Source organism: Melopsittacus undulatus, chromosome 3 (assembly GCF_012275295.1).
Source record: "Melopsittacus undulatus isolate bMelUnd1 chromosome 3, bMelUnd1.mat.Z, whole genome shotgun sequence".
NCBI classification, from domain to species: domain Eukaryota; kingdom Metazoa; phylum Chordata; class Aves; order Psittaciformes; family Psittaculidae; genus Melopsittacus; species Melopsittacus undulatus.
Window position 1 is genome coordinate 79,999,055 of NC_047529.1, and position 26,181 is coordinate 80,025,235.

At 39.6% G+C, this 26,181-nt stretch overlaps 1 protein-coding gene and 1 non-coding gene across 3 annotated transcripts; both read left to right on the forward strand.

The window, feature by feature from the left end:
* Positions 1-335: 335 nt before the first annotated feature.
* LATS1 (large tumor suppressor kinase 1) lies at positions 336-24,685 on the forward strand. 2 transcript variants are annotated; one of them, XM_031049787.2, is made up of 8 exons: positions 336-535; positions 5,191-5,698; positions 9,660-9,810; positions 11,651-13,179; positions 16,307-16,889; positions 17,950-18,132; positions 18,433-18,539; positions 19,577-24,685. In XM_031049787.2, exons 2-8 carry the CDS (start codon positions 5,348-5,350, stop codon positions 20,090-20,092), a joined length of 3,420 nt encoding a protein of 1,139 aa, XP_030905647.1. In that variant the 5' UTR covers positions 336-535; positions 5,191-5,347; the 3' UTR covers positions 20,093-24,685. The 2 variants fall into 2 exon arrangements, with proteins under 2 accessions (XP_030905647.1, XP_030905646.1); XM_031049786.2 differs by lacking the exon at positions 336-535 and adding an exon at positions 2,032-2,149.
* A 1,282-nt stretch (positions 24,686-25,967) lies between these two features.
* Positions 25,968-26,038, forward strand: TRNAG-GCC (transfer RNA glycine (anticodon GCC)). The gene has a single exon. It is a non-coding gene; the product is annotated as a tRNA-Gly (tRNA).
* The last annotated feature ends 143 nt before the right edge of the window (positions 26,039-26,181 follow it).

The window sequence follows — 26,181 nt, forward strand, 5'->3', positions numbered from 1 at the left end:
TGGTCTATCACGACTCCTCCACTGCGGCATTAACCGGCTCACGGAGACTCGGCAAAACTGTTCCCCGATGGAAAATCCGTGTTTATCCATCGAACATAGCTCTGCCACAGAAAAACAGTGCAGGAAGCCTGGCAGCGGCGGGGGTAAGCGAGGGAGCTCTGCCGCGGTCCCACCGCTGCCCGAGAGGTCGCGTTGCCATTCCTGGTGCAGTACCCAGCCCTAGGCTATGCCGGCTGGTGGCCTCCGGGCTCCATCCGGGTCGGGGTTGAGCGAGGGGGGGGGCGCCAGCTGCGCAAGGCAGGCCGGGAGCTGCCCATATCCGGGAAGCCCTCCGCGCCGGAGACACCGACAAAATGGCGGTGCCGAACTGAGAGGCCCTTGGCGGCGGCGGCAGGCGCTGGCGGAGGGATCGAGAGGCCGCTGCCGGTATCGCGGAGGGCCGCGGCGGTCGTCGCCGCGCGGGCGGGGCTGAGCTTTGTGTGCCCACACCCGGCCCCGGGGCGCTGCCGCCGCCGCCGCTGCCTTCTCGCCGCAGGTAGGTCCATTGCGCTGTGGTGGCCAAGGGGGGACGGCGGCGGTGAGACTGGGCAGAGGCTGCTGCTGCGGGGCTAGAGGTCGAGGCGCGGCCCACGCTCGCGTACGAGCGAGCCCGTTCTGGCACGGCAGCCTAGGGAGAGCTGGGCCCTTCTTGCACTGCCGGGAGCGGGCGGGACGCGGCCGCAGGAGACGTTACCGGCTCCGGTTCCCCCGCTGAGGGTTGGTGTTTTGGAAGGTGGCTTCTCGTTCGCTAGGAGTCACCTCCTCGGGAGGGGCAGCGAGGCCCTTTGCGCCGCCGTCGGGCGAGTGTTCCTCCGGCCTTGCCGAGGTGCTGGGCCCCGCCGATCAGGAGGAGGAGAGGGCCGGCGGTGTGGAGAACCCAGCGCCGCTGCACCAGACGGTCCTCGGGTCACGGCCTGAGGCTGGCTGCGCGGCAAAGCGCGGTGTCTCGATGCAGTGGTATGGAGCTGGGATACTCGTGCCTGTTGTATGCCTGGCGCTGTAGTACTGCCCGGCCAGGTGGCTATTGACGCGATGCTGTGCTGCAGGAGTCGCCTTGGTACCAGCCTGTGCCAGCGCAGCGCACACTTTAGTCTTCGGTCGCTGTCCTGCTGTAGCCGTAAAGATTACTCTTGCATGCGCTAGCTATCTGCCGCGGCTACTGGGAATAACCGGGAATGTGTTTGTCCATAAGCAGGGCTGTATCCTGTTGAGGGAGGTAGCAGAATGTGCAAATGGAAACAAAGCAGGGCAGTCACACAGTGTTCTCAGTGTTGAGCTAGCCTCTGGTCATTTCCAGCTCAGTCTCCCCTGATTCTGTGTAGTTGTGTTCATTTACTAATTTCAGGGTCCACTTTTCTCCTCATCTGATGGAAACTTTTAGCTTTGGAAATTCATCCTGTGGCAAATCGCTTTATGGCTCAATGACCTGTTGTCCGAAGAACAGCTTCCTTTTGTTGGTTTGAACCAAGCTCCTACAGGCTTGATTTTACGTCTCCTAAATTCTTTGTTGTTTCATCCTCCCCATGAATAAAGTATTGTGATTATGTGTAAAATAACTTACTACAGCAGTAGATGAGAGATGGAGCCAAAATAGATTAATGTGTGACATTCTGTACTTAGTTGGAAATATGAGTGTTTAAATTATTGTTTAAAACTTTTGTGGATGAGAGATGTTACAGATCCATTACAAAGCTGTGTCTTTTTCCGCAGAAGCACTTGGAAGACATTGACAGTTGCATGCAACCATTCTGAGTTTTCATTCAAATGCCATTTTTTAAGCCTAGTCTTTCATGATTATACTGTAAAAATAAAAGTTTGGGGTCTTTTTTCTTGACAGTTTGACTTGTAGAGGAAATTACCTTATCCCATATTTTGAAAAGAACTGAAAAATTGTTTTTTTTTAATTGCTTTAGGGAAGTGGGGAACTTCAGCAACAGAAACAGCTGCATTAACAAACAGACCCATCACACATAATGATACAGAACTGCAAGGGGGAAGAGATGTCAGTTCTTTTGGGTACAGTTTCTGGTCGCTAATTAAGAGGTACAGAATTGAGGTGGATTTGAGATGGATTTCTTCCTGAGCAGTCAAAACTTTCTTGCTTTAGAAGGTATGTGAATATCTGTAAGAGGAGGTGACTTCTGAATTTTGAGGGTTACACACAAAGCAAGGTGAACTCTAGTAATACTTGCTTTTTTGTACTTCATTTAATGGGAGCAACTGTTCAGTTGGGTTTCTGAGCAATTAAGACTGTAGTTTTGCATGTATGTCAAACTGCTTTTACCCACCACTGATGCCAAAAGCAACAACCCACCAAGAAAAAGTTACTATTTTTTAACTGGGTAAGCTTGACTCACTCTTTATGGCATTACAAACACTTATGCTGGCAATGGTAAGTGGTGGGAGATAAGTGGACTGGCTGGGTTACTCTGGTAAAGCCCTGCTTTTACAAAAAAATTGTGTGAAAGTGCAGCTTTATTTGCCAAGACTGTTTAGTCTTGGAAATATCCCATTATGCTGCAGTTGCCAGCAGAGTAATAGCTATCAAACACCTGGAGCATCCCTGTCTTAAAGTTCAAAGAGCACCTTAGAAAGAAATACGATTCTCTCAGCTTTGCATCTAAAGAAATGGGAGCACAAGCTGATTGTGCCCTCCCTCAGTGGTAGACTCTGGGTCTCCTCATTTACGGTTTAGGTGTGTTTATTTAACCTTGATTTCTCTCAGGGGTGTTACATTTGTTTATCTCAGCTACCTGTGGTGTAACCATAAAATGAATATTGAAATGCCAGATGAAGTTATGGTGAAATACACAGGTGCAAAACAACTTTTCTCCTGAATTCTGGGCCTTGGAACTTGTTGAAAGGAGTAACTTGTGTAGGGATTTTTATTTCTTTTTTTCTGTCATTGGTATATGTGTAGCACAATATCAATACCAACTGTTTTATTTAGATTGATAATGGTGAACTAGGCATTACTCCTAATTTTGGTTGAATCTGAACAGGTAATTAAATTACTAAGCCTTGTCTTATGTTTTGGGATGAGTTTATGCTAGAGGTTTCACTCTTCTGGAGGTAGCAGTTCTTTCATTATTAACGTAGATCCTGGCACTTGGATATTCAACACGTGTTTTGAAGCAGGTCACTTGGAAAGAAAAGGAACATCTATAGCAAAACTAGTAAAATGGTCTAAATGTAGTTACTTGGAAAAAGTGGTTTTGATTGAGTGTTTTCATGCGGTCTTAAATATGGCCTGTTTTGAAAGTGGCCAAAATTAAATTACATTTTAATTGCTCTCATGCCATACTTTCTGCTGAATCCAGATTTGTTAATACTTTGAGCAAAACTTCACTGTTTATTAATAAAATTCACTTATGTCTGTTGAATTTTCCTTAGTGAGCACTGAAGAATTGCAGGTTATCACACTGCAGGAAAAAACTTAAATGTACTTTGGTAGTTATATTAATTTAAGGTTTCAAACCATCACAGGTCAAAGAAAGTACTTAAGATAGTTCATTAGAGAAACTGTTAGTCCATTCCCGTTGGAAATACATTTCAGAAATAAGTGAGCTTTCCTCTGTTGTGTTTCTTTTCCTAGTCCTTATTTATGTATTACTTCAAGCTTTCAGGGTTTATTAATTTATGGTAGCATGTGTACTTAATTTACATAATTTGCATATGTATTATACATATATTGTTCTTTCTCCTAATAATTTGTTGTCTTACTCTTCCTCAGTCAACTGAATCGATCGGTTTATGACAATGCAAATATTGTAGCAGTAAAAGCTGGATGAAGAGGATGACTTTTGTGTAGACTGTGTAGAACTTAGACACCTGTTTAACTTGAGAAACATGAGCTACATCTTTGAGACAAAAGATGCAGATATCTGAATAATCAAAAATAATCCTTCAGAAAACTAAGAATGCAAATTTTAGTGCTGTGAGGAATAGAAACAGGAAATTAAAACAATTTCAGTATTGCTATTGTCAGACTTTACATTATAGCAAATAAACAGTGTTAGTTGAGCTTTACTGTTCCTCTGGTTGCTTGTGAAGAAGAGACAGTGCTGAAATATGACATTTTTGTATCTTGTGCTATGTTAGTAACTGATATTCCTCCATGGAGTAGTAGAGAGGCAAACGCTGTGTTACTTCTTCAGCGTTCCACCTTAGTTGCTCTATCCTTTGCCTCACCACTCACACTACTAACTAGTGCACAGCACAAATGCAGACTCAAGTTCTCTGCAGACACAGGGTTCTTTCCCTGATGAGTCAGTGCCTTCAAATTGCAAACGCTTTTTATTTGTTTTTGGCAGAAAGTTTTGTTTCCCTTACCAAATGTCACAGCTATGCTCTCGCTGAATTTGATGACTGAGTTGTTAAACAGTTTTACAATGAAAAATTTTGATTAAATTTTGTTTTCTTTCTCCCTGCTCTCACCTTCCCTTTTGTAAAATAAATTTAAAAATAACTGTTGATGAAGGCTGATTCAAGAAGACTTGAGCTAAGATCTGTGAAAGCTTAGAAAACCCTAAACAGGTTTAAATGGTAAATGGTACAAGAAGTCATAAAGTTGCATGAGATGAGCTAGGCAAGTATTTACTTTTTACATATGTGTTGTGGTTTAAATCAAGTGGACTGCTTGTGTCATGGTTTAAATCAAGTGACTGCTGCAGAATGGGTAAAATCATGGTGATTATGTACTCTCACTGATGTACTTTGTTCTTCTCACTTCCATCTACTTGAGGAGCTTGATGTCAGGATTGTTGGAACAACTGGGGTATTAGGTCCACGTCCCAGTGAGCTGGGTAGTAGAGTTGGTACCTTCAGCTACAGGAGTATTGGTGGATAGAATGTGGGTGGTGTATAGAGACATCACCCAGCAGAAAGGGAAGGCACACACAGCCATTCATACTGGCTCTTGAAAGCTCTGTCCACCACAGAGTTCCTCTTCCCTCTGTCCTTGTTCTTTGCAATTCAGGACCATTTGGACTTGAGGTGCCTAAACCATGTTTTATTAATGTACTGCCTAAAACCTGTTGTGGTTTAACCGTAAAGGCAGTGCTGCATGTGAACATTTCCCTGCCACCAGTGCTACATTGTGAACTTTGTCACTGCCGTATGTGTAATGGGATTGTTTTGTTTTGTTAACAGGATAGCAGTTTGGGTTGTGACGAACTCCAGCACTACAGGAACCATGGTTTCACAGTGAAGAGCCACTGCTTTCCCCAGTTCTAAAACTACCAGCCACCCTTCCTTGAATTTTGGAGTGTGCGAGTCCTTGGTGGAGGCTGCATATATACATGTTTTCATGAAGAGAAGCGAGAAGCCAGAAGGTTATAGACAGATGAGGCCTAAGACTTTTCCTGCCAGTAACTATACTGGCAGCAGCCAGCAGATGCTACAGGAAATACGAGAGAGCCTCAGGAATTTACCTAAACCCTCAGATGCTGCTAAAGCTGATCATAGCATGAGTAAAATGTTATCTGAAGATCCGAGACATGGCAGAAATCCCCCCAAATTTGTAACATATCATAAAGTTTTACAGGAGATCAGAAACTCACTTCTGCCTTTTGCAAATGAAACAACCTCAGCTGTCAAAGGAACATCAGAGGTTAATCGACAAATGCTGCAAGACTTACAAGCTGCTGGCTTTGATGAGGTGAAATGTTTTATTTTCAAGATTTGGTGTGCTGCTAACTGTAAACCATTAGTTCAGGTTGGAGGGGGTGTTGATTATGGGATGTTCGAACAGCATATGATAAGCAAAATGGGGACTTCAAAACCTGGTAGGTTTCTAATTAGGACGTGTAACTGGTAGTAGTAGGGGATGAAGCAGAGGAATAGAAGGATTTAGACAAGCCTGGCTTTTTTTTTCTTTTAAGCATCTTGTGTAGTTCTTATGTCTTAGGGGTCGGTTGTCTTAATTATTTACATAATTTTAGATAGAGAGAACTGGGCTCTCTAGAATGGATTTTGCCTCTGCTACTGAATGGGATTTTGGATTATGCTCAGGTAGAATATGTTGATAACACATGGCCATTTTGAATTGAAAGGCAGTACCATATATTTCAGAAATTAATTTTAATGACATTTTTACATCTGTGACTAACAGAAACGCAAACTTTGTGGAGAAAGAAATTTTGCTATGCTTCCTTTATGCAATTTGTCCATCCAAAGTAAAATAACAAGGTACCCGACAAAGCTAGTTGTCTGGTGTCTTCTCTGTGGTATATTCTCAAGACAAAAAGTCCTCTTGAAAATCTTGGGCATAAGTAATTATTCTGCTGTTATTTTTATTACAATAACAGGGAACTAAATTAGTGTTCTATTTAGTTAAGTTATTGACTAAAATTATTTCCATTCCTTTTAGTAAGTGAAAGGGGTCTGAAAAACGGTTTCCAAGAGTAGAAAATGAATACGCTTGTAGCTCTTGTGTTTTTACTGGGACTTGAGCATCAAAGTGAATTACACCTGCTTTCATGCCTTCTCTGTAAAACCTGAGTACAAAAGCAGGTTTATAAAAAAGCTAGCAAACCACTCATCTTTGCAAAGGATGAAGGCACAGTACCACAGCAGGGATTGCCTTTACAGGAATGCACTGTTTGCAGTAGTGACCACTCACAAGTTCTGCTGGCTATGATGCTATGATATTTATAGAGGAATCCACCTCCTACCAAGCGTGACCTCCAAAACTATCAACTGGCATTTCCTCAAAAATGTGCTAGTGTCAGGTGCTGATAGTGGTTTTTCATGTTTCTTTTGCTTTCTCAGATACACAGTGCAGGCTGTGTTTAAGAATAGAAGATTTTTTTAATGATGAAGTATTTCACAGTAATTTGCTCCTCAGTGGTCTGTGCTGAGGTTTTTTTCTTTCCTTTCTTAAGTAGATCAGTTCTCAGATCCATTTTTACAGATAGAACCTTCAGTCAGCTTCACAAACTAAAGAATGGTATGTGGCTGCTTAATAAACTAGAAAGGTATCTTGGTGGGTTTTGTTTGATCCTTTGTATCTTGAAGCCTTTTGCTTTGTTCTTGGTTACAACTGCAATCCCCAGGACACCTGTGATTCTATGGACCATGTTTCAGGCACAGTGCCAGTGTAAGCTGTCTCTGCCATGTGTTAACACAGAGTTGTGTTGCCAGAATAGTCCATATGGTACTGGCCTGTGTACACCACCAGAAAGGATAGAGCTGAAGTAGGAAAGCATTTTTCTTGGTGGGGGGTATTTGAGAAAGCAAGCAGGGATGAAATGGGAATGTATTTTGAGCGGGGATTGTTTTATGGACTGGGGTGTCCTGCCTAGTTGTGAGCAGCTGGTCTGGGCTGTTTCTGACTTCCACTGGGTATGTTTGTGATTCAGCAGCTCACACACAGAACTTCTTAATTTTGTGATATCAGGTGCGTTACTGGCTTTTTGTAGAGATTAACCTCCCCAGTATGTCTGTAGTGGAGGCCATGTGTAACTGCTAGCTACCATGTCCATTTTTTAATTTAATTTACTTTTATTTGGATCTGTTTGTATTAGCAGTGTTTCCCTATTTCAGCTTTTAATGAGATTTCATCAAGGTGTTGAAAATGGATTTAAAGTAAAAATGCAGATTTGTCTCTGCCATTATTGTGGAGTCACTACTTGGTGACTCAGTCACCACTTAAGTTTTGAAACATATTCAATTTATTTTGTACCTTTTTTTTCAGCATATGAATATCACAAATGTTCTAGTTATTCCGCCCACCCCTCAAGTAGTAGGAAGTATTCAGTGTTAAAGCTGAACAGATAGATAGATACCTGTCAACATCAGGTATATACATATAGAATGTCTATAGATAGTTATATATATGTGTATAGGCACAGTAATTATGTGAGAATGCAGTTCACTGGTTTGGGATTTTTTTGTGGTGTTTTGTTGGGTTTTTTTGGGGGGTTTTTTTGTTTGTTTGTTTGTTTCTGAAACCATCCTAAATAGCTTACAGGAAATCCTTCTTGTTTATTAGGATTCAGATTCAGTCCTCATATGTTTTGTGGAAGATGATACTGTTGAAGTCATTTAAAACTTCATGTCACATAGGTGACCATGTGTTTTGTTCTTCAGCTGGAGAGGAGAGAGATTCTTTGGCTCTTAATCATGTTCTCTGGTTCATGGAGAAGGAGCTAAATTCAATCTCTTCAAATAATGCTGGTTCTGTACTTTGAAATTCTATCTGTTTTTATGATTTGGTGATGTTAACTTCTAGATTTAGGTTTCTATACTGTAGAATTACTTGGCTTAAAAACCCCAGTAAATTTGGGGTTGAAACTGATTAAGAAGAGATTTCAAGTCAGTAGGTAGAAATGAATGATGGGTTCCATAAAAGTATGTTCAAATTGGAAATTAAATACTCTGAACACCTTCACCTTCTCTTTGCACAATGATCAAATAGCATACTGATGCTGAAAATGTAGTACTTTGCAATCGATCAGTCTTGCCTACAGTAGTTATAGTCATAACTACATTGTGAAGGAGCTGTAAGATCAAAAGTTGTACTTCCTTTTTCAGCAATGTCATCTGGTCTGTAAAGATTGTGACAACGTTAATACTTTTTGTTTGTTTGTTTTAATGTTAAAATTGTTCTTTAAGTTTCTGCTTTGTTCATTGAACTACTTGTTTCTGAGGGCTATATGTAATTTTGTGGTTTTGTAGTGTTAAAAATGTTCACAGGCATGGTGGAAGTGTAAATGTAGGTTTGAATGTGAAATCAATACTGACTGAGCCTGCTTTGATGTCCCATTGATTTTAGTAAGTGAATGCTGTCATATGTAGGTAACCTGTTGAAATGCAGGGTGAGCTGAAATGGTTGCTTCCATATGACAAAGTACATCCATAACAAGTCACTAAGGACAGCATACTTAATTATAAGAAGTCATATTGTGGATTTGTTTCAAACTTGAGTCAGTTGCATGAATCGTGTTCAATATAAGTGGGAGAGCAGTGCCTGTCTTCTGACCGTCTCTGGAATTCTGCTGCATGACCTTGATCTCATTCAAGTCAGTGGAAAAACCACTGGCGCATAATACATTTTCCCTTGACAGAGGTGGGATTGGCTATCAGATCAAAACTTGTATTTGGAGCTCTAAGAGCACACAACCACAAAAAATAGCAGAATTTGTGCCAACAGCACTGTCTTCATCAGGAAAAATTCTTAGGGAGAAACTAATAGATATTTGTTGACAGAAGTCATGCTGAGTTGAAGGAAGATGAGCAAAACCCAATGTTCTGAATTTCATGTTAGGATATCTTTCATAGCATAGCTTAGGTTGGAAAGGACCTCTGGACACCTGGGTGGTGTGTGTGGGTAATAAATGCTGATATAAGCAAGCTGTATGAATGACAAGGTGGCAGGATTTACATCACACTACAGCACTTCAACAAGTTAACTTTTTCCCCTGAAGATTCAGACTTATGTTAGTGCTTTGGAGGATCTATTGTGGAGAAAACATTTAAAAAGTATTTTTAAATCGATTGAGAGAAATCATTTATGTGCTTGTTAAAATTACTGGAGGATATTTGGCAGAATAACCATGATTTTTGGTATTTTTGCCATTTTCTTGTAAATTATTTTTTACATATAATTTTGCCTTTAGGATATGGTTATACAAGCTCTTAGACAAACTAACAACCGTAGTATAGAAGCTGCCATCGAATTTATCAGTAAAATGAGCTACCAGGATCCTCGTCGGGAGCAGATGGTTGCAGCAGCAGCAAGGCCTGTGAATGCAGGGATGAAACCACCAGGTAGGTGTATCCATAGTAACTCACTGAGTGTATTCTTATAGGTAAAATGTATAAAACATCAAATTCCTCCTTCGTATGTTCACAGTGGAACAGGGGAGATTTAAAATACAGTTCTTTTGCTTTTAAAGATAGAATGTCAAATATATAGTATAATTCTCCTGAAAGATAGGTATGTTTGACATAAGTTTCTTAAACAATTTTTTTTATAACTAAGTGGGTTTAGTACTGTATGAAAGTACTTCGTATCGGGAGTGGTGTTTAGATCTCATTTTAGTAATTTTCGTCCCTCACTGGTGTGATGCCCATTATTCTCAGTGTCAGATGCCATTTAGAAGTCAGTGGCAAGCACTGAATTCTTGTTTTAATTTTTTGTCTCTTTTCACACACACTACCATGAAGCAGCACTGTGTATGTGTATTTTTGTGTCTATATATGTGCTTATATATTGTGTGGCTACAGTTTTGTATTATAGGATGTCCTGTTTCAAAATCCCCCCTTCTGCTTCATTTTCTGTTTGGTTCCATATTTTGTTTGTATGCTTTTTAAGGCAGACTTCATATTTTTATAGATGTTAGGCGGCAGATGATAGCTATAGTAGCAACAGAATCAAAATGTTACCACTTGCTGTTATTGCTCTCTTAACACATGCAAGCACGTTTTTAATACATCTTGATGCTTTTCTGTTTTTAACAGGCTTTAGTAGCATACACCTAAATAACTTTCAAATGCAGCAGAAATACTGAACTTCATTCAAATAAAAGTTGAGTGCTGAGCTGCCAGCACTGTAAAGTTATGTTTTAAGTTGGTCATATAGGTATGAGGGAGAACTGGTATCAAGAATAGCCAAGTACAGCATTATTTTCATTTAGACTCTGAAGCAGGCTTAGTCGGTGCTTACGTGAAGCTTCTAGCTAAATGCCACCATTTAGCCACTAATTTCATTGTTACTTGCGAAGATAGTTATTAACACATTCTTTAACTGAAGACACAGTGGCTTTCAGCAGTTATGCTACTGTATGTGTTTAAAAGTGCCTCAGTAATAATGTAAAAAGCACAATAAGTCTGCATGCGCTGTCAGTTCCTTGTGTATTATTTTGTTTGTATGATGCAAAATAACACCTCTGAAGTAAATATATTGTAGAGTTAAGGTTTGCTTTCATGCAGTTTGAATTCTTGCCTCTCTACAACACTTTTACTCATAAAACTGTAACTTTTAAAATATCAAATTTCACATGCAAGGAATAAAAAGTTTGGATGCACTCTATGAATACAAGAGTGTAAGCAGGCTTTATGATTGGACAACATTCAGTTCAATTTTAGTTTAAAAACACTTAAATGTTTTGTGTTAAACTGGAAGGAATAGTGACGTGACTAAACATATCTTTTTCAATGCTACTGCTTTATTTCATTAGTACTGCACATCTCTTCAGAGTTAATTGTATACATGATTAGTTTGCCTGATAAGACAGGCATACATAGTGTACTGACATGTAGACATACATAGTGTGCCTAATAATTGTGCACATTCCAGTCTTTTTTTCAATTAAAAATTGAGTGCACCTGCAATTGAAGCAAAATGCATCTTCCAAAAAGTAATCTCAAAAACCTCTGATACTGGAGTTTTATTGCATTCTTTGCTCTTACACTGTGTACTGAATATATAACCATAGCTTGTGTACTGCTAGATAGCAATAATTTTTCATGTGAAGTGCAGTGGATTATGCTACATTGGAGAATTCCCATCCTATTTCTGCAGTAATTAATGCAAAAGAATGAAATATCCAAAGCAGTAAATGGAAATTACTTCTAGTAATAAAAATGTGTTTTCTTTTTGTTAAAGGAGGGACTGTACAGCAGTCTGTTAACCGCAAGCAGAGCTGGAAGGGTTCTAAGGAGTCCTTGGTTCCTCAGCGGCATGGGCCTTCCCTGGGAGATGGTGTAGTTTATCGCTCAGAAAGCCCCAGCTCTCAGCCTGATGTGGGAAGGCCGCTATCCGGATCTGGCATTGCAACATTTGCTCAGGCTCATCCTGTAAATGGACAGAGAGTGAACCCCCCGCCTCTACCACAGATAAGGAGTGTCACTCCTCCTCCTCCACCTCCTCGAGGACACACACCCCCTCCAAGGGGAACGACTCCTCCACCTCCTTCCTGGGAACCAAACTCTCAAACAAAGCGTTACTCTGGAAACATGGAGTATGTGATCTCCCGTATTTCTCCAGTGCCACCAGGAGCATGGCAGGATGGTTACCCACCTCCACCTATGAATCCTCCACCCATAACTTCTTCCACACAGGGTCAGAGAGGCATGAGCACTGTTCCCATTGGCAGGCAACCAATAATCATGCAGAGTTCTGCCAACAGTAAATTCAGTTTTCCCTCAGGAAGAGCTGGAATGCAAAATGGCAATTGTCAGACAGAGTTCATAGTTCACCAGAATATGGTGCCTGGGAACTCGGTGAGTCGCCAGCCACCCCCATACCCCATGAATCCAACCAACAGGCAAAGTCCCACAGCACTACAGATGCAGGCAGGGGGATCTGCTCCTCCTTCAGCATATACCAATGGGAGTCTTCCTCAGGCAGTGATGGTGCCAAATAGAAATAGTCACAACATGGAACTTTACAATACAGCTGTAGCTGGAATACCTGCGTCTTGGTCACAGCCTTCCCCTGTGCAGCCACAGTCATCGCCTGGCAATGGGCATGACATGCCTGCATGGCAACCCAATGTTCCTGTACGGTCAAATTCTTTCAACAACCATCATGGCAATAGGCAAAGTCACTCCAGCAACTCTCAGCCTTCAGCTACAACAGTAACAGCTATAACACCAGCTCCCATTCAGCCACCAGTAAAAAGTATGCGTGTGTTAAAACCCGAGCTACAGACTGCCCTAGCGCCCAGTCACCCTTCCTGGATGCCACAGCCAGTGCAATCTGTTCAGACCATTCCGTTCTCTGAGAGTCCCTCTACAAACATGGCAGTTATGGCCCCTGTTGGAGAGGCTCCAAATTACCAGGGTCCCCCACCACCTTACCCAAAACACTTGTTACACCAGAATCCCTCTGTCAGTCTCTATGAGACTGGACCCAAGCTCAACAAGGAGGAACCACCTATTTTATCCAAGGAGGATGAGAATGAAAAGAATTATGAATGTGTTGATTCAACAGATAAAGAAAAGAAACAAATTACAACATCACCTGTTCCTGTTAGAAAAAACAAGAAAGATGAGGAAAGAAGAGAGTCCCGCATTCAAAGCTATTCCCCTCAGGCCTTTAAATTCTTCATGGAGCAGCACGTGGAGAACATACTGAAGTCACATCAACAGCGTTTGCATCGGAAAAAACAACTAGAGAACGAAATGATGCGGGTAAACTCTTAATTCTTTTTAAACCTCTGACTAGAACTGTTCCTGTATTACTTTGAAGAAGTATATTGTAATTGTAGGATGCTTAAATAGTGCAGATAAATAGGACATCATGGTATATAATGCTATAAAAAATCTGTTGTTACTGTGTTGGGTTTTTTAAAGACAAACTGCAGGTACAAGCAAAGTAGGGACAAATTGTAGGCTAGTTAATGCATTTATGTAGTCATGCAAACAGTGATACCTTTTATGTTCTGCAGTTTGTTTCCAGTAGTGACAAGGGGGTTTTAAGTTTAAATTAAAAAAAAAAAAAAAGTATATTTAAAAGTTAGATATTTAGAATGAAAGAGACATGGTACCTTTTGCCTCCAGCTCCAGACTGTAGGAGGATTTCTTTAAATGATGGGTAATTGAATGGGATAAGAAAACCCAGACATCAATAAAAACATGTAAAATCAACTTCTTTGTCCCAATATGAAGTCTCAGTAGTCTTATTTCTGGGATTTCAGTGTTCTACTAAACCAAATCCAAAGGGTAAAAGGTGGAGCTGATATATACATGTCATTTCAGAAGAGGAAATAGCGAGAAGTAGTGCAGTTAAGATTTGCAGAAATGGAAGTCCGAGATGTGTTACTTATGTTTATTTTTTAACAATTGTAGCTGAAAATTTGACACGTATGAGGTACCTTTTAATTTATTCTATAGAAGAATGCATTTGGCTCATGCTGCTTTCTTTAAGTACTGTTTTTTAAATCTGTGTTTTTGAAAATTTTCACTGTAATTTGTGATATTTTTTTAAGTGTTTGCTTAACCACCAATATGTAAATGTTAGCAAGATTTCTTCCTGGAACTCTTTCTAGATCTTTATTCTTAGTCTTCTCTCTTTCCTTTTCACTTCCACTAACAGCTGGTATAAACTGTTAAGGTGTGGGAAGCTTTCCTGAACTCTGTAGCCTCCATCCCTGTATAGACAAGTAAGATTCTGGAGCAACAGTCTTTATTAAGAATAGCATGATCACTTTTTAGAGGGCTTTGCATGCAATCCTGCATCAAAATTAAGCATGAATTTATTTTGACTATTTTTTAGTATTTAAATGTAAGATTACAGTTAATGTTGATATGCAGACTTCACTTCCCCTTCTTACTGTCTTGTGTTCCATAGTATCTCAAGCATAAGTATTTGTTGTGCACTTAAAGCACTCTAGTAAATGCATTATAAAATGCAGGTTTTGATATTTGTGCTAGATTTACAGATGGGATGTTTAATTACAGGCTGAAGGGTGGAAAATGGGGAAAATGGTGGAAAACGCTGCAGCAGACCTCTCCTTTTTGACCAGAGTATAGGAGAAGAATCACAACAGTGGGATCCCACTAGAGAAATACCTACCCTCACAGGATGCTGTATTTCTAGCATATGTGATATTTTTCTATGCTATCAGGTTTCCCAAAGAATAGAGTGGAGCTATCTCAAGAATATTTATCTACATCTAGGTGTGTGAATTTGGCTAAGAATTATGTTAGGTGTCTTTGTTGCAAAGAAAAATTAAAGTAATGATTTAAGATACAGCAAGATGAAAAGGGAGAAGAACAAGAGTGAATTGTGATGATACAGAGCAATTCAGAAAGTTCTTGTGTCAGGCATTGACTAGAAATAATGGGACATGTATGTGCATGAGCATTTGTGAGCTGACAAATTTGTTTAATTCTTGGTAAATGCTCTAGCTGTAGGGGAAAATTGGCAATGCAGAGTGATCGGTTTGTGATTGATACTTGTTTTAGTGGATGGCATAGGAAAAAGTGCAGATGCCTGGTTCTAACTATCCTAACTGCTGTCTGTCTGATGTTGACAAAAAATTTTGTCTGAAATTTGGAACATTCATCCCCATTTAAATCTTCCTGTACTGATAACTCCTTGTGAAGTTTGCTTGTGTAGACAAGTATTTTGTATGCATTTTTCCTAATCGCATCTCCTTTGGATCCATTTTTGTTATGATGCCTGTAAGAAATTTACTGTGTTCTAACACCATTTTCTTTAATACATGATATACAGTATTCCTAAAAGCATTTTTAAGACACTGAATGATACCTAGTTGATCTTTTACCTTGCGCCAAGAAAAATGGCACTGGAGTAAAACGACACTTTAAAGGAATTGAAACCAGCAAAAATACAGTAGGAAGAAGCCAGGCTGGAATACGAGGAGCATGCTCAGTGTGGTTCTTGTAGATAAGGGTTTCCATGCTGTAGGTTATGAGTTACATATGGCCTGTGAGTGTTTCAGCTGTCAGAATGTTAGTGGTATTGGTTAGAACAGCAGGGATGTTCATTCAAGATAGGGGTATATACGCAGATAGGAGCCAAGAACAGATACCATGGAGAGGCGTGAGATGCTTCAGAGAAACTGCTCTGACAACTAGTTAGCATGCAAAGTGGAGACAGGTAGAGACTGGGACTGAAGTCTTGTTAGAAAGAGGTGGGTTATGTGGTAAGAGGAAAGGTCTAGGCTTGTGGCTGAGACACGTGCTTGGTGTGGGCAGGCAGTAGGAAATGTTGCCAGGTAGATCTGGTTGATGTAGCTACACAGGGAAGCGTGAGAGGGAGAGAGCTGAATGCTTCCTCTTGCAACTGAAGTTCCACTGACAGCAGAAGTTTAGTGGCTTCTGCTCTAGCTAGAGAGTGGAAGCCTTTCCCACAGCAGCTCCTGAAGTAGCCCTCAGCAACTGGCTGCTTCTAGGCTTATCTTGGCTTCCTTTAGCTCTGCAAAGAGAATCAGGGAGGCAGCTGATACACGCTGTTACTCAGATAAGTATTATTTGCAGCAGTTTTTATCAGTAGTTTGTAAATTACCCTTTCTCACCTTGAGAACATATTCCTTTCTCAAGAACCTTCTGGTGCATGGCACCTCATGCATTTTGGTGTTGAAAGTGATCCTTTTTTTTTTTTTTTCATCACTCGTACATGTTTTCACAAAATCTTAATGTGTACATTAAACCAGAATAAAACCTTTTTCAGTATTATTTTCCATGCCGTATATAAGTATCTGGTTTGCTCTGCCTAAGCCTTGTAAATATAAGATCACCAAGAATTAAGAGTACCATTCACTCTTCAGATTTAATTCTGTTTGCTGCACAGGTTGGGTTGTCACCAGAAGCCCGAGATCAAATGAGGAAAATGTTGTGCCAGAAAGAGTCTAATTATATTCGACTAAGAAGAGCTAAAATGGACAAGTCGATGTTTGTAAAAATTAAAACCCTGGGAGTTGGTGCATTTGGAGAAGTTTGCTTAGCAAGAAAAGTGGATACTAATGCGTTGTATGCAACCAAAACGCTGAGGAAAAAAGACGTCTTGCTTAGAAATCAAGTTGCTCATGTGAAAGCTGAGCGAGATATCCTTGCAGAAGCTGATAATGAATGGGTGGTTCGCCTGTACTATTCATTTCAAGACAAGGACAATTTGTACTTTGTAATGGACTACATTCCAGGAGGTGATATGATGAGTCTTCTAATTAGAATGGGTGTATTTCCAGAAAATCTGGCACGGTTCTACACAGCAGAACTGACCTGTGCAGTTGAAAGCGTTCATAAAATGGGCTTCATCCACAGAGATATTAAACCTGATAATATCTTGATAGACCGTGATGGTCATATTAAATTGACTGACTTTGGGCTCTGTACAGGTTTTCGATGGACCCACGATTCAAAATACTACCAGAGTGGTAAGAGAAATATCAAAGGCTTCTTTGTTAATTTGTTGACGTGTCATTCTTTTCAAGGAATTAAATAATAAATTAGTAGAAAGAAGACTGTGCTGTTTAATTTCTGAATAATAATGCATCTAACAATATGTCTGCACACCACTCAGATTGTAGAAAGTAATGTTTAGCATGGGAGAGTTTGTAAGTGTGCGTATTGATTCCTTAAGGAAGAAGGAATGATTTATGCTGTTGTAAATTTGTCCTGTTAGTGGTTTCTGAAACTTAGAAAGAGAAGATTCCAGCACTAGCAAGATAATTATATAGACAGCAGTCCGTACTCCTGAAACTACATTTACGTTATTCCTATTACATTAAAAAATATCTTAAAGATAGGTTTAAAAAAAACACCAAACTTGCCCCAAGTTCTGAGTGTCTCATGAGCTTTTAGTGTAACCCATTGATTTCTGAGAAAGGTTTAAATAGACTTACAGAAATCCTACTTGATTACTTAAAACATCAATTAAAAGAGAAAAAAAACCTCACAGTTCCAGGAGTGTTAAAATACAAATTTTGTAATAAGCTGTTTTTAATTTCCAAAAATTAAACTGTATCATCAAAACCAATTTTTAAATTACTTTTGACTTGCTTTTATCAAAATATCATGTATCTTAGGCCACATTTACACAGCCTCTGGAAAGAAGTAAAAGATTTAAAATCCGATTTTATTTTTTGATGCTTTAAATATTGGGGGGTTCTGTTTACATAAGAGCAAGAACAATATACATCCTGTACCCCCAGTGTGATTATGTTAAAAGCTAAAAAAAAGATTAAACTTGACACTTTCTCAAGAGTTATGTAAAAAAAAATAACTAAAAAAACCCCACAGTTCTCAAAAGCTGGTAATTTATATCATAAGCAAAAAGTCAAAATCTTGCTGTTGATTACCATTTCAACTCAGATTGATCACTGAAATTGAAACTGATTTTGTCTTGTAACAAGAAATGTTAATAGACTGAGAAAATTTCATACTAGGTAAGAACTAATCTTTGTCAATTTTGGGATCTTTCTCACTTGATTGTAGGTGATCATGCACGTCAAGACAGTATGGATTTCAGCAGTGAATGGGGTGACCCAGCAAACTGCAGGTGTGGAGATCGGCTGAAGCCACTTGAACGCAGGGCTGCACGTCAGCATCAGCGCTGTCTGGCCCATTCCCTTGTTGGCACACCCAATTATATTGCACCAGAAGTGTTGTTGCGAACAGGTAATGCATTTCTGTATGGTAATCTCACTGCAAAGTGACTGATTTTCAGGTAGCTTACTTTACCTTCACAGAATCACAGAATCCCAAGGGTTGGAAGGGACCTCAAAAGATCATCTAGTCCAACACCCCTTCCTGACAGCACCACTTGTGCCAAGTATTTAATATTTTGACAAAAAGTAAATAGTTGTTAATAATGGAAATCTTAAATATTGAATTCTGTTGTGAACCCTTTTTATTCTTAGAAATACAAGATTAAAATTATACTAAGACTTTGACTACCTTGTTTTGACTTCATTTCAGGTTACACACAGTTGTGTGACTGGTGGAGTGTTGGAGTAATTCTCTTTGAAATGCTAGTGGGGCAGCCTCCGTTCCTGGCACAAACACCACTGGAAACACAAATGAAGGTATTTTAAAAGCCTGGTATTATTAGTCTGAAAAGTAGGCTTGAAACTTGTATAGTCTAATTTGTAATGGGATGAAAGGTGTTTTTTAGAGTGCTGCTCTATCTGAGCATGCTATAAAATAACACGATTTTAAACTTCACATTACTATGGTGGTGCACGTAATTTGTAAAGGGACTTCAAGGGTCATGTTCATGTCTTTTATCTGCTCATAAGTAAACATGCTCAGTAAAAATGACATTTCAGATCTAAAAATGACATCTTTCAGAATCTTCATTCCCTCTCATTTCTTGAACCTGTTGCAGTTGTCACTTCCACTTTTTCTCCTCTTCCAGCATCTGAGTGTTCTTTTCCCACCACTTGTCTTCCATGCCTGCTTACCTGCAGTTTTCCTTTGTATTTCCTTTGTATAGTGGTGTATCTGCAGATAGTGATGTATCTGCAGGTGCTCAGCATGCAGAGGTGGAGGAGCAGCAGATAACTGGCTGCTCAGGGTTATGGGCAGCTCAGAGCCAATGGTTCCTTCCTTCCTGAGCCCCAGCTGCTTCAGAGAAACCACCAGGGTAATCTTCTGCAGGTGCCATTTTTGCAAAAGCTTGCAAGATAGTAGTTGGCTCAGCTGTAGTGCAGGATTATTGTATTTTATTATTTTAAGCCTGTTAATCTTTCCAGTGCATCAAATAAATCATCATTCGTTTGTCTCACCTTCTTTTTAAGATTGTAAGCCATATGCCTGATACTTGATTCCAGGTGCTGGGTTTCATTGTACTTTTGTTGGTTTATAGTAGAAGCATTCCCTACTGTGCCAGACTCTAGATTTGGAATGTGAATAAACTTTACCTGCATATTGCCAGATTTCCAGGCAAAATACCCATTGTGTTTCTGAAGGCGTAGCTTCACGTTTTCCCCTCTCTCTTGTGAAAACACACATATTGAACGATGCTTTGTGGCTGTTTGAAGTATTTTTGTTTTGTTAATTTTCACTGTTTTTTCCTTCTTGTGAAATCATATATAGAGTAACACCTCTTTTTGCTTTAAAGGTTATCAACTGGCAAACTGCACTTCATATTCCACCTCAAGCTAAATTGACTCCAGAGGCCTCTGATCTTATTATTAAACTCTGCCGAGGGCCAGAAGATCGTTTAGGCAAAAATGGTGCAGATGAAATAAAAGCTCATCCATTTTTTAAAACAATTGATTTTTCAAGTGATCTACGGCGGCAGTCTGCTTTCTACATTCCCAAAATTGCTCATCCTACAGACACATCCAACTTTGATCCGGTTGATCCAGATAAATTGTGGAGTGATGATGATAAGGAAGGGAACAGAAATGATACACTCAACGGATGGTACAAAAATGGCAAACATCCTGAACATGCTTTCTATGAGTTCACCTTCCGAAGGTTTTTTGATGACAATGGCTACCCATACAACAATCCAAAGCCCATTGAGTATGAGTATGGTAGTTCCCAAAACTCAGAACAGCATTCAGATGATGATGATGATGACGAACAGGCAGGTAGAGGAGTTCAGAACCGTGACCTGGTTTATGTTTAGTAGAGGAATAAAGATTAAAAACTAAATAAACTTATTTTGTAGCTGAAGTTTTTGAGAAGTCTCTTAAGAGAATTGAGAAAAGATTGCTACAGTAAATACATGCACATTTTTTTATTTTTTAAACACTAAGGAAATTGTGTCTTCATTTTCCCTCTCTGTACATTTTGTTTCCCCAGAATACAGGGAAATCCTTCTCAAGTATTAATTTATTCCAGCATTATTAATTGTTTAATTTAGAAAAGAGTGATTTGATGTTAGGTAAAAAAAAAATCATCACTTGAAATTTATTATTGTTTCTCCGTACTCTAAGTACTCAAAATAGGAAATAGTGATCAAGGGTTTTGTTGTTTTGTTTTTCTTTTCCTGAAGATGATGCCTGTTATGTATTTGTACATATGCTGAATAATTTTAGAAAACAAAATCTCTGCTTCAGATCTTCTAATGAGTCTTTCCTTGCATTGACCAAATATAAAACCTACTTTATGCTTAATAGAGCTTTCTGATACATTTCTGAAGAGAAAAAAGAAAAAGGCTGCTGTACCCTCACTTTTCACTGTATTTAGCTTGATAATTCACAGTATTGGAAAAACTGAGCCATCTATCTGGTGAAATGTTTCCAGCTGCTGTGGTAGTGGTATAGTTCTCAGCTTTGGATTAAGAAAGTATCAGTCTTTGCTATAGTGTGATTGTAAAGTGATAAAGAATTAGAACTAGTATTTTATTTAAATAGTAATTGAATTTAACATTAGTATGCTGTAGCATGTGCCTGGTACTCCTAAAGCAGAAGGACTGCTCTCTCGGGAGCAACTCGATTATATCCTGTCATCAGTTCTTCTATCATTATGAGAGGAAAAGAAACCTTAGGAAAAACACTTTTTGAAATGTAGTTTAGTTTCCTGACTAAATCCAAACTGTAAAAAGTGTGTACAGTTCTGCTTTAGTTGAGATTTTTAGTTTGAAAAATAAATTCTAGAATAATTTCTTTATTACAGGTTTGAGATAGTAATGGAGAAAGATGATAAATTATGGCATTTGAGACTGTTGCTGTGGAGACCAGTTTCACTGGCTTTAATAGCTTTCGTCCTAGTTATGCAGACAGTGAGGAGAAATGTCATGCACCAGTCCATCTGAGCCATCACTACAGTTTCAGTGGTCCATCTTTCACAGTCCCATTCATAACCTAATTAGGAACTGAACAGCTGTGTTTGCTGCCTTCTGCATTACTGTTTTCACAATTTCACTCATCAGGTGAGCAGACATCCCCTTGGGTCTCATGGTGGGAGGGTACTGAGCCTGCTGAAGTTGCTGGGACCAGGGAGGGGGGCAACCCTCTGAGCAGCTTCCCTGGGACAAGACCAGGAGCTACAGGTGAGAGGCAGGAAGAATTACGGGGTTTACCTCTTTCTCTCTTCCCTGCTTTCTCCTGAAGCTAACATAGTGGTAAAGAAAATGCACTATTTTTGGTAAATTTCATGTCTTTTATAACATTGCCTCCTCCTTGGAATTGAATTCCAAAGGATAATCTAATATTGTGCCTGTAAGCATTACTACTTTCTTGAATTATTTGTGCCATTGCACTGGCCTTGTGACTGTCTAAAAATCATGAAATTTGTGTTTGTAACTATTCTTGCAGCAAACGCCAGGTACTCGTTTACTTTTCTCACTGAGCTGGTTCAAGAAATTCTGGTGCGCTTCAGGCTGTTTGTTCCCTTTCTGTGTGTCTGTGCCAGTGCAACTGTCTGCAGTTCTAAGCTACATACTAGATCAGTGAAAAAACTGCTTGGTGTTTACAAGACATCTCTGAATGCTAAAAGTGTTCAACTGAGTGATCCAGTTTCCCGTGTGGTCCAAAAACCGATTTATATTGGCATAACCGAGGAAGGAGTAAACTGCAGAAAAGGCAGTTTGGCAACCTTTTCTGCCAAAGAAAGCGGGGGGAAATGTCTTAAACAAACTTGATCACAGGAGAAAACATTTGTAGAAGTTCATCCCTCTACTGTGAAGTTGTTATCATGGTTAGAAGATGGTTTTCCCAAGCAGGTAGTTAGTTAATTCCTGTAATGAAAATGGGTTTATATCTTAACAAAATTCATGTTCTGTCTGCTTGTTCCACAGTTGTTGAAATCGAATAGCTTTTAAGATTCATTTCATTTAGCCTAAATATTACAAAGTGACTGCAGTGTATAACTACTCCATTTTATATATTATGTAAAAAAGATTGTTTTCCATGTAAATAAACTATAAAGTTATCCTCCTTCATACTAAGTATCCCAGTAAAACTGGTCTATTTGTCTTGGAGTAAAGTATAATATATTACTGGTTAAAGGTGATTTAATCAAGCCTGCTTTACTGTTTGTGAAGTCTGCAGAGAAAATAATGTCAATTCTTCATTAAATTGACTGTTAAAATTGCATTTTTATCTGACTATATTTCTCCTCTGCCTGCATTGTATTATGTTTTATCCAGTTTTACACTATAACTGGTCTTTAGCCAGTGTGTTGGGGGAAAAAAAAAGGGTCCTATAAAGGCATCACTGCAGTTCCATAAAAGCAAAACTGTTTGCTTAAGGACATGTGCAAGTACTGAAATATAAAATATTCTGCTATTTTTAAAGAAATACAGGGAGAACTCATACCTGTAGAATTTTGTAGATGCTTCTGGCATTTTTCTTTTACCTTGTGTTAGAAGTTGTAGTGTACCTTGTTTGAACTTTGCCACCTATATGCTGCAGTATTGTATTTTTTCTTGGAGAAATGCAGTGTGTTACAGTCCAAGTTCGCTGAGAAAGTTAGTTTTACATAAATGTTGTCACAACTGTCCAACATGCTGTGCCTGACCCATGTTTTGAAACTTCTTGTTTCATACGTAGATTTGGAGTCTGTTGAGATTCTTCATAGCTGCTGCTTAAAACATGGGTGTTTCACTGGTAACCTATGATGGGGATTGGTTTGTACAGACAGGTGAGCAGAGAGGCTCTTAACCAGCAGCTGTGGAATTCTGCAGTAAGTTTTAATTCAGGTTACTTTCATTTTGTATAGCATGAAAGCAAATTTCTCTTTTATGTTCTCTTGTATACATATTAATTGTATTTATAAAATATTCTATAATCCTGTAACTGTACTGTAAATACTATTTGATACTCAGTGGCATTCTATCCTAGGGCAGGCCCTCTTGCTGTGTCTTTTCTATCCTCCATTTGTAATAGAATCTATAGGATATACGGCTAGAACGTTTCTTTGAGACTGAAGTATCTTCTGCTGTTGCAAAGCTGTGAGTGGAAATGATTTATTTAGACCCCCTTTAATATTATTCAGTTAACAGGCAGTGCAGTGGGTGGGTTCTTAGATGATGCTGCTGCCAGGCAAGATACTATTAGGCTTTGGTTTCAGATGACTTGGGTGTTTCAGATCAGGCCTTAAAATCTGTTTGCTTAGATTCAGCCAAAGCAAAAAGATTGTAAATTGGGTCAATGTCGTAGTAAAATGTTTGAATGCCTTAAGATGCTCCTGATAAAGGCACTATTCAAGTTTACTGATTTATATATATCTATATAGATATATATAGATATATTCTACATGTGTATATGTATATATAATGTCTTTATATTATAAATATCCTTCTGATTGTCAGTTCTTTTGGATCTTCCAATTAAATACATAGTCCACAGCACTGCTCTGCTTAAGCAAATTCATTTATTACACACTCAGTTAGTAAACTTAACATTATGTTGCATTATCCCACACCTATAACAAGTTACTCACTGATCTTTTGAGTATTCTGTAGTTGTCTCTGTCATGACATGGACTCTTTTGCCAGGTCTCTGCATACCTGTGTTACATGATCTCTGAATGCTCACTGATATGTCTGGGTTTCATGGGGTTAAGTAGTGGTGGTGGCTGGGACCAGCGTCTTTAAGCCCCCTGATATTCCTATGAAAAGAGCATGCATCTTCTATGCTGACTTTTCCAGTAGGTACCCAGAGTGCCCATCCCCTTGTACAGAAGAGCTAGATTTCCTCTGTCTACATCCAGCACAGGCAGCTTCCTTGCCTATACTGACTGAACGTTAGCACAGCATGCATATTTGACCAAGGGCATATGCATGAATGGATGGTTGACACTTAAAAGTTACTTCAGAACAAGAGAATTCCAGCTCTTGTGACCAGCCTGACTGAATTACCAGCTGCTGGTAATTGGTCACATTCCTGAGTTTTAGAAACTGTTTGTTTTCTCAAACTCAGTTTCTGTAACATAACACCTGCTGGGGTAATAAAATATTACAATTGATCCTTATAAGAAATGAAAATCAAATCCTTGGTTTTGCTAATCAAATACCAAATGTAAACAGAAGTTCCCCAACTGTGTTTTTCTTCACATGCCTCTCCCCAAGTCCCTTTTACCCTGCAACAGCTCTACTAGTTAACAAAAAAATTGCATGTTTAATAGCAGAAATGTTGTTGTACTGGCTGTCATGTCTGTAACCTGTTCTCAAAAGTATACATTCTGATGTTGAAGAATTCAATTTATTAGTGCTCTTTCCCTCTCCTCTGCTGCCTCTTTCATCAAAATAATTAAATCTTGTTATTTATTATGCAGACATCATGTATCATGAAGCTGTTCCTTTTCTTGAGAAATAAGACAACATATAGCAACTTTCATGTTATTAGGAGGGAGAACAGTCTTTGAGAAAGTCCACTTGAAGTGCGCATGACATTGGTTTCTGTGTCAGCAGTTTGAGTTGCTGCAGAGACTGTCAGGGGAGTGAGTGATAGTATGGCATCATTTTTCATTCATTAGCCACCTACAAATGGAAAGAGGGTAATCACTCTAGCTCTCATCAACCAAGCGATGTGATACGGTAAGAATTGACGAAACTTACCACCAACTTTATCTTATAGCTAAAGTAATATAGGAAGGGTTGTTTTAAATCCAAGCACTCCTTCGAGGGATAGACTAGAATTGCCAATTTAGCAGTGTTAAACAGGTAAAAATAGAAAAGTGGAAGGTGAGGAATGGATGTGATAACTAACAGACTACATAATGCTGCAGGTCTTCTGAGTTCACTGTAATGGTTTGTTATAAACCTACTGCATTGTGCCCAGCCTTTAGATCCTATTTGTTGCTAAGCAGCTGAGTCTGTTTAAGATGGGTGATATGTTAATTGCTCCAACAGGGGCACTATACCTAAGGCCTATGTCTCAGCATATGGTTTTCCTAGGACCAGTAGCACATGAGGTGGTTTTCTTTCCAAGAACACCACCTTTTTTAACAGCTTGGAGAGGTGGAGACAGTCACAAAGCAATGAGTACGTGGCTATAAATCAATAAATGCTATTCACTAGGCAAACCGCATCGTTGTGGATTATGGAATGTAAATAGCTGAAGGAAGCCCCTCTTTACAGGTTGATCCTAATTCTGCTCAGCCTGCTGTTTGGGCAGGCCCGCTCTGCTGGTTCCTCACCACGCTGCATCTTTCCTCCTCAGAGATAATAACTTAGTGGGGCTGGTTTATAGCTTATCTGTGCTCTAAGGCCTCTCATGTGCTGCTGTCCAGTTACACCTGTGGCAATATGTGCCAACGTTGACCACAGTCTTACGTTAAAATACTTTTAAACTCAAACACTGTTTCACAGCAGCGTTTTTAATATAACGGACATGCCTAAGGTGGCTAAGGTATCTTTCCACCACTGAATACATATCTACCTATGAGATGAAATAGAATCCCGTTTAGACCCAAACACGGCTGCCCGCCCTAGCTGCGGGTGTTCTAACGGACGCAGTGGGGCAGTCTCAAACCTTGGAACAGTTGCTACAGCGCAGGCACACTGCACTCCTGTCACCTTCGACGGACGGAGGCGGAAGAGAGTCCGTATGGAAGCATTGGTGGTTCAGTGGTAGAATTCTCGCCTGCCACGCGGGAGGCCCGGGTTCGATTCCCGGCCAATGCAACCGTGCTTTTTGTATGTTCCCCTTGCCCTTTTCCCTCCTTAATATTTAAAGAAAACAAGCAAAAAAAAAAAAGGTTATGGGTGTCAATCATACTGCTAACACCGACGCCGGCGTGTCGCCGGTGTGGTTGGGCGGACCTTCC

Bases quoted from the DNA above. Each gene is read 5' to 3' on its own strand.
- LATS1 (XM_031049787.2), top strand. From the start codon at position 5,348: ATGAAGAGAAGCGAGAAGCCAGAAGGTTATAGACAGATGAGGCCTAAG. The intron at 13,180-16,306 runs GTAAACTCTTAA...TTTGCTGCACAG, and splicing joins TAGAGAACGAAATGATGCGG to GTTGGGTTGTCACCAGAAGC. The intron at 16,890-17,949 runs GTAAGAGAAATA...ACTTGATTGTAG, and splicing joins TTCAAAATACTACCAGAGTG to GTGATCATGCACGTCAAGAC.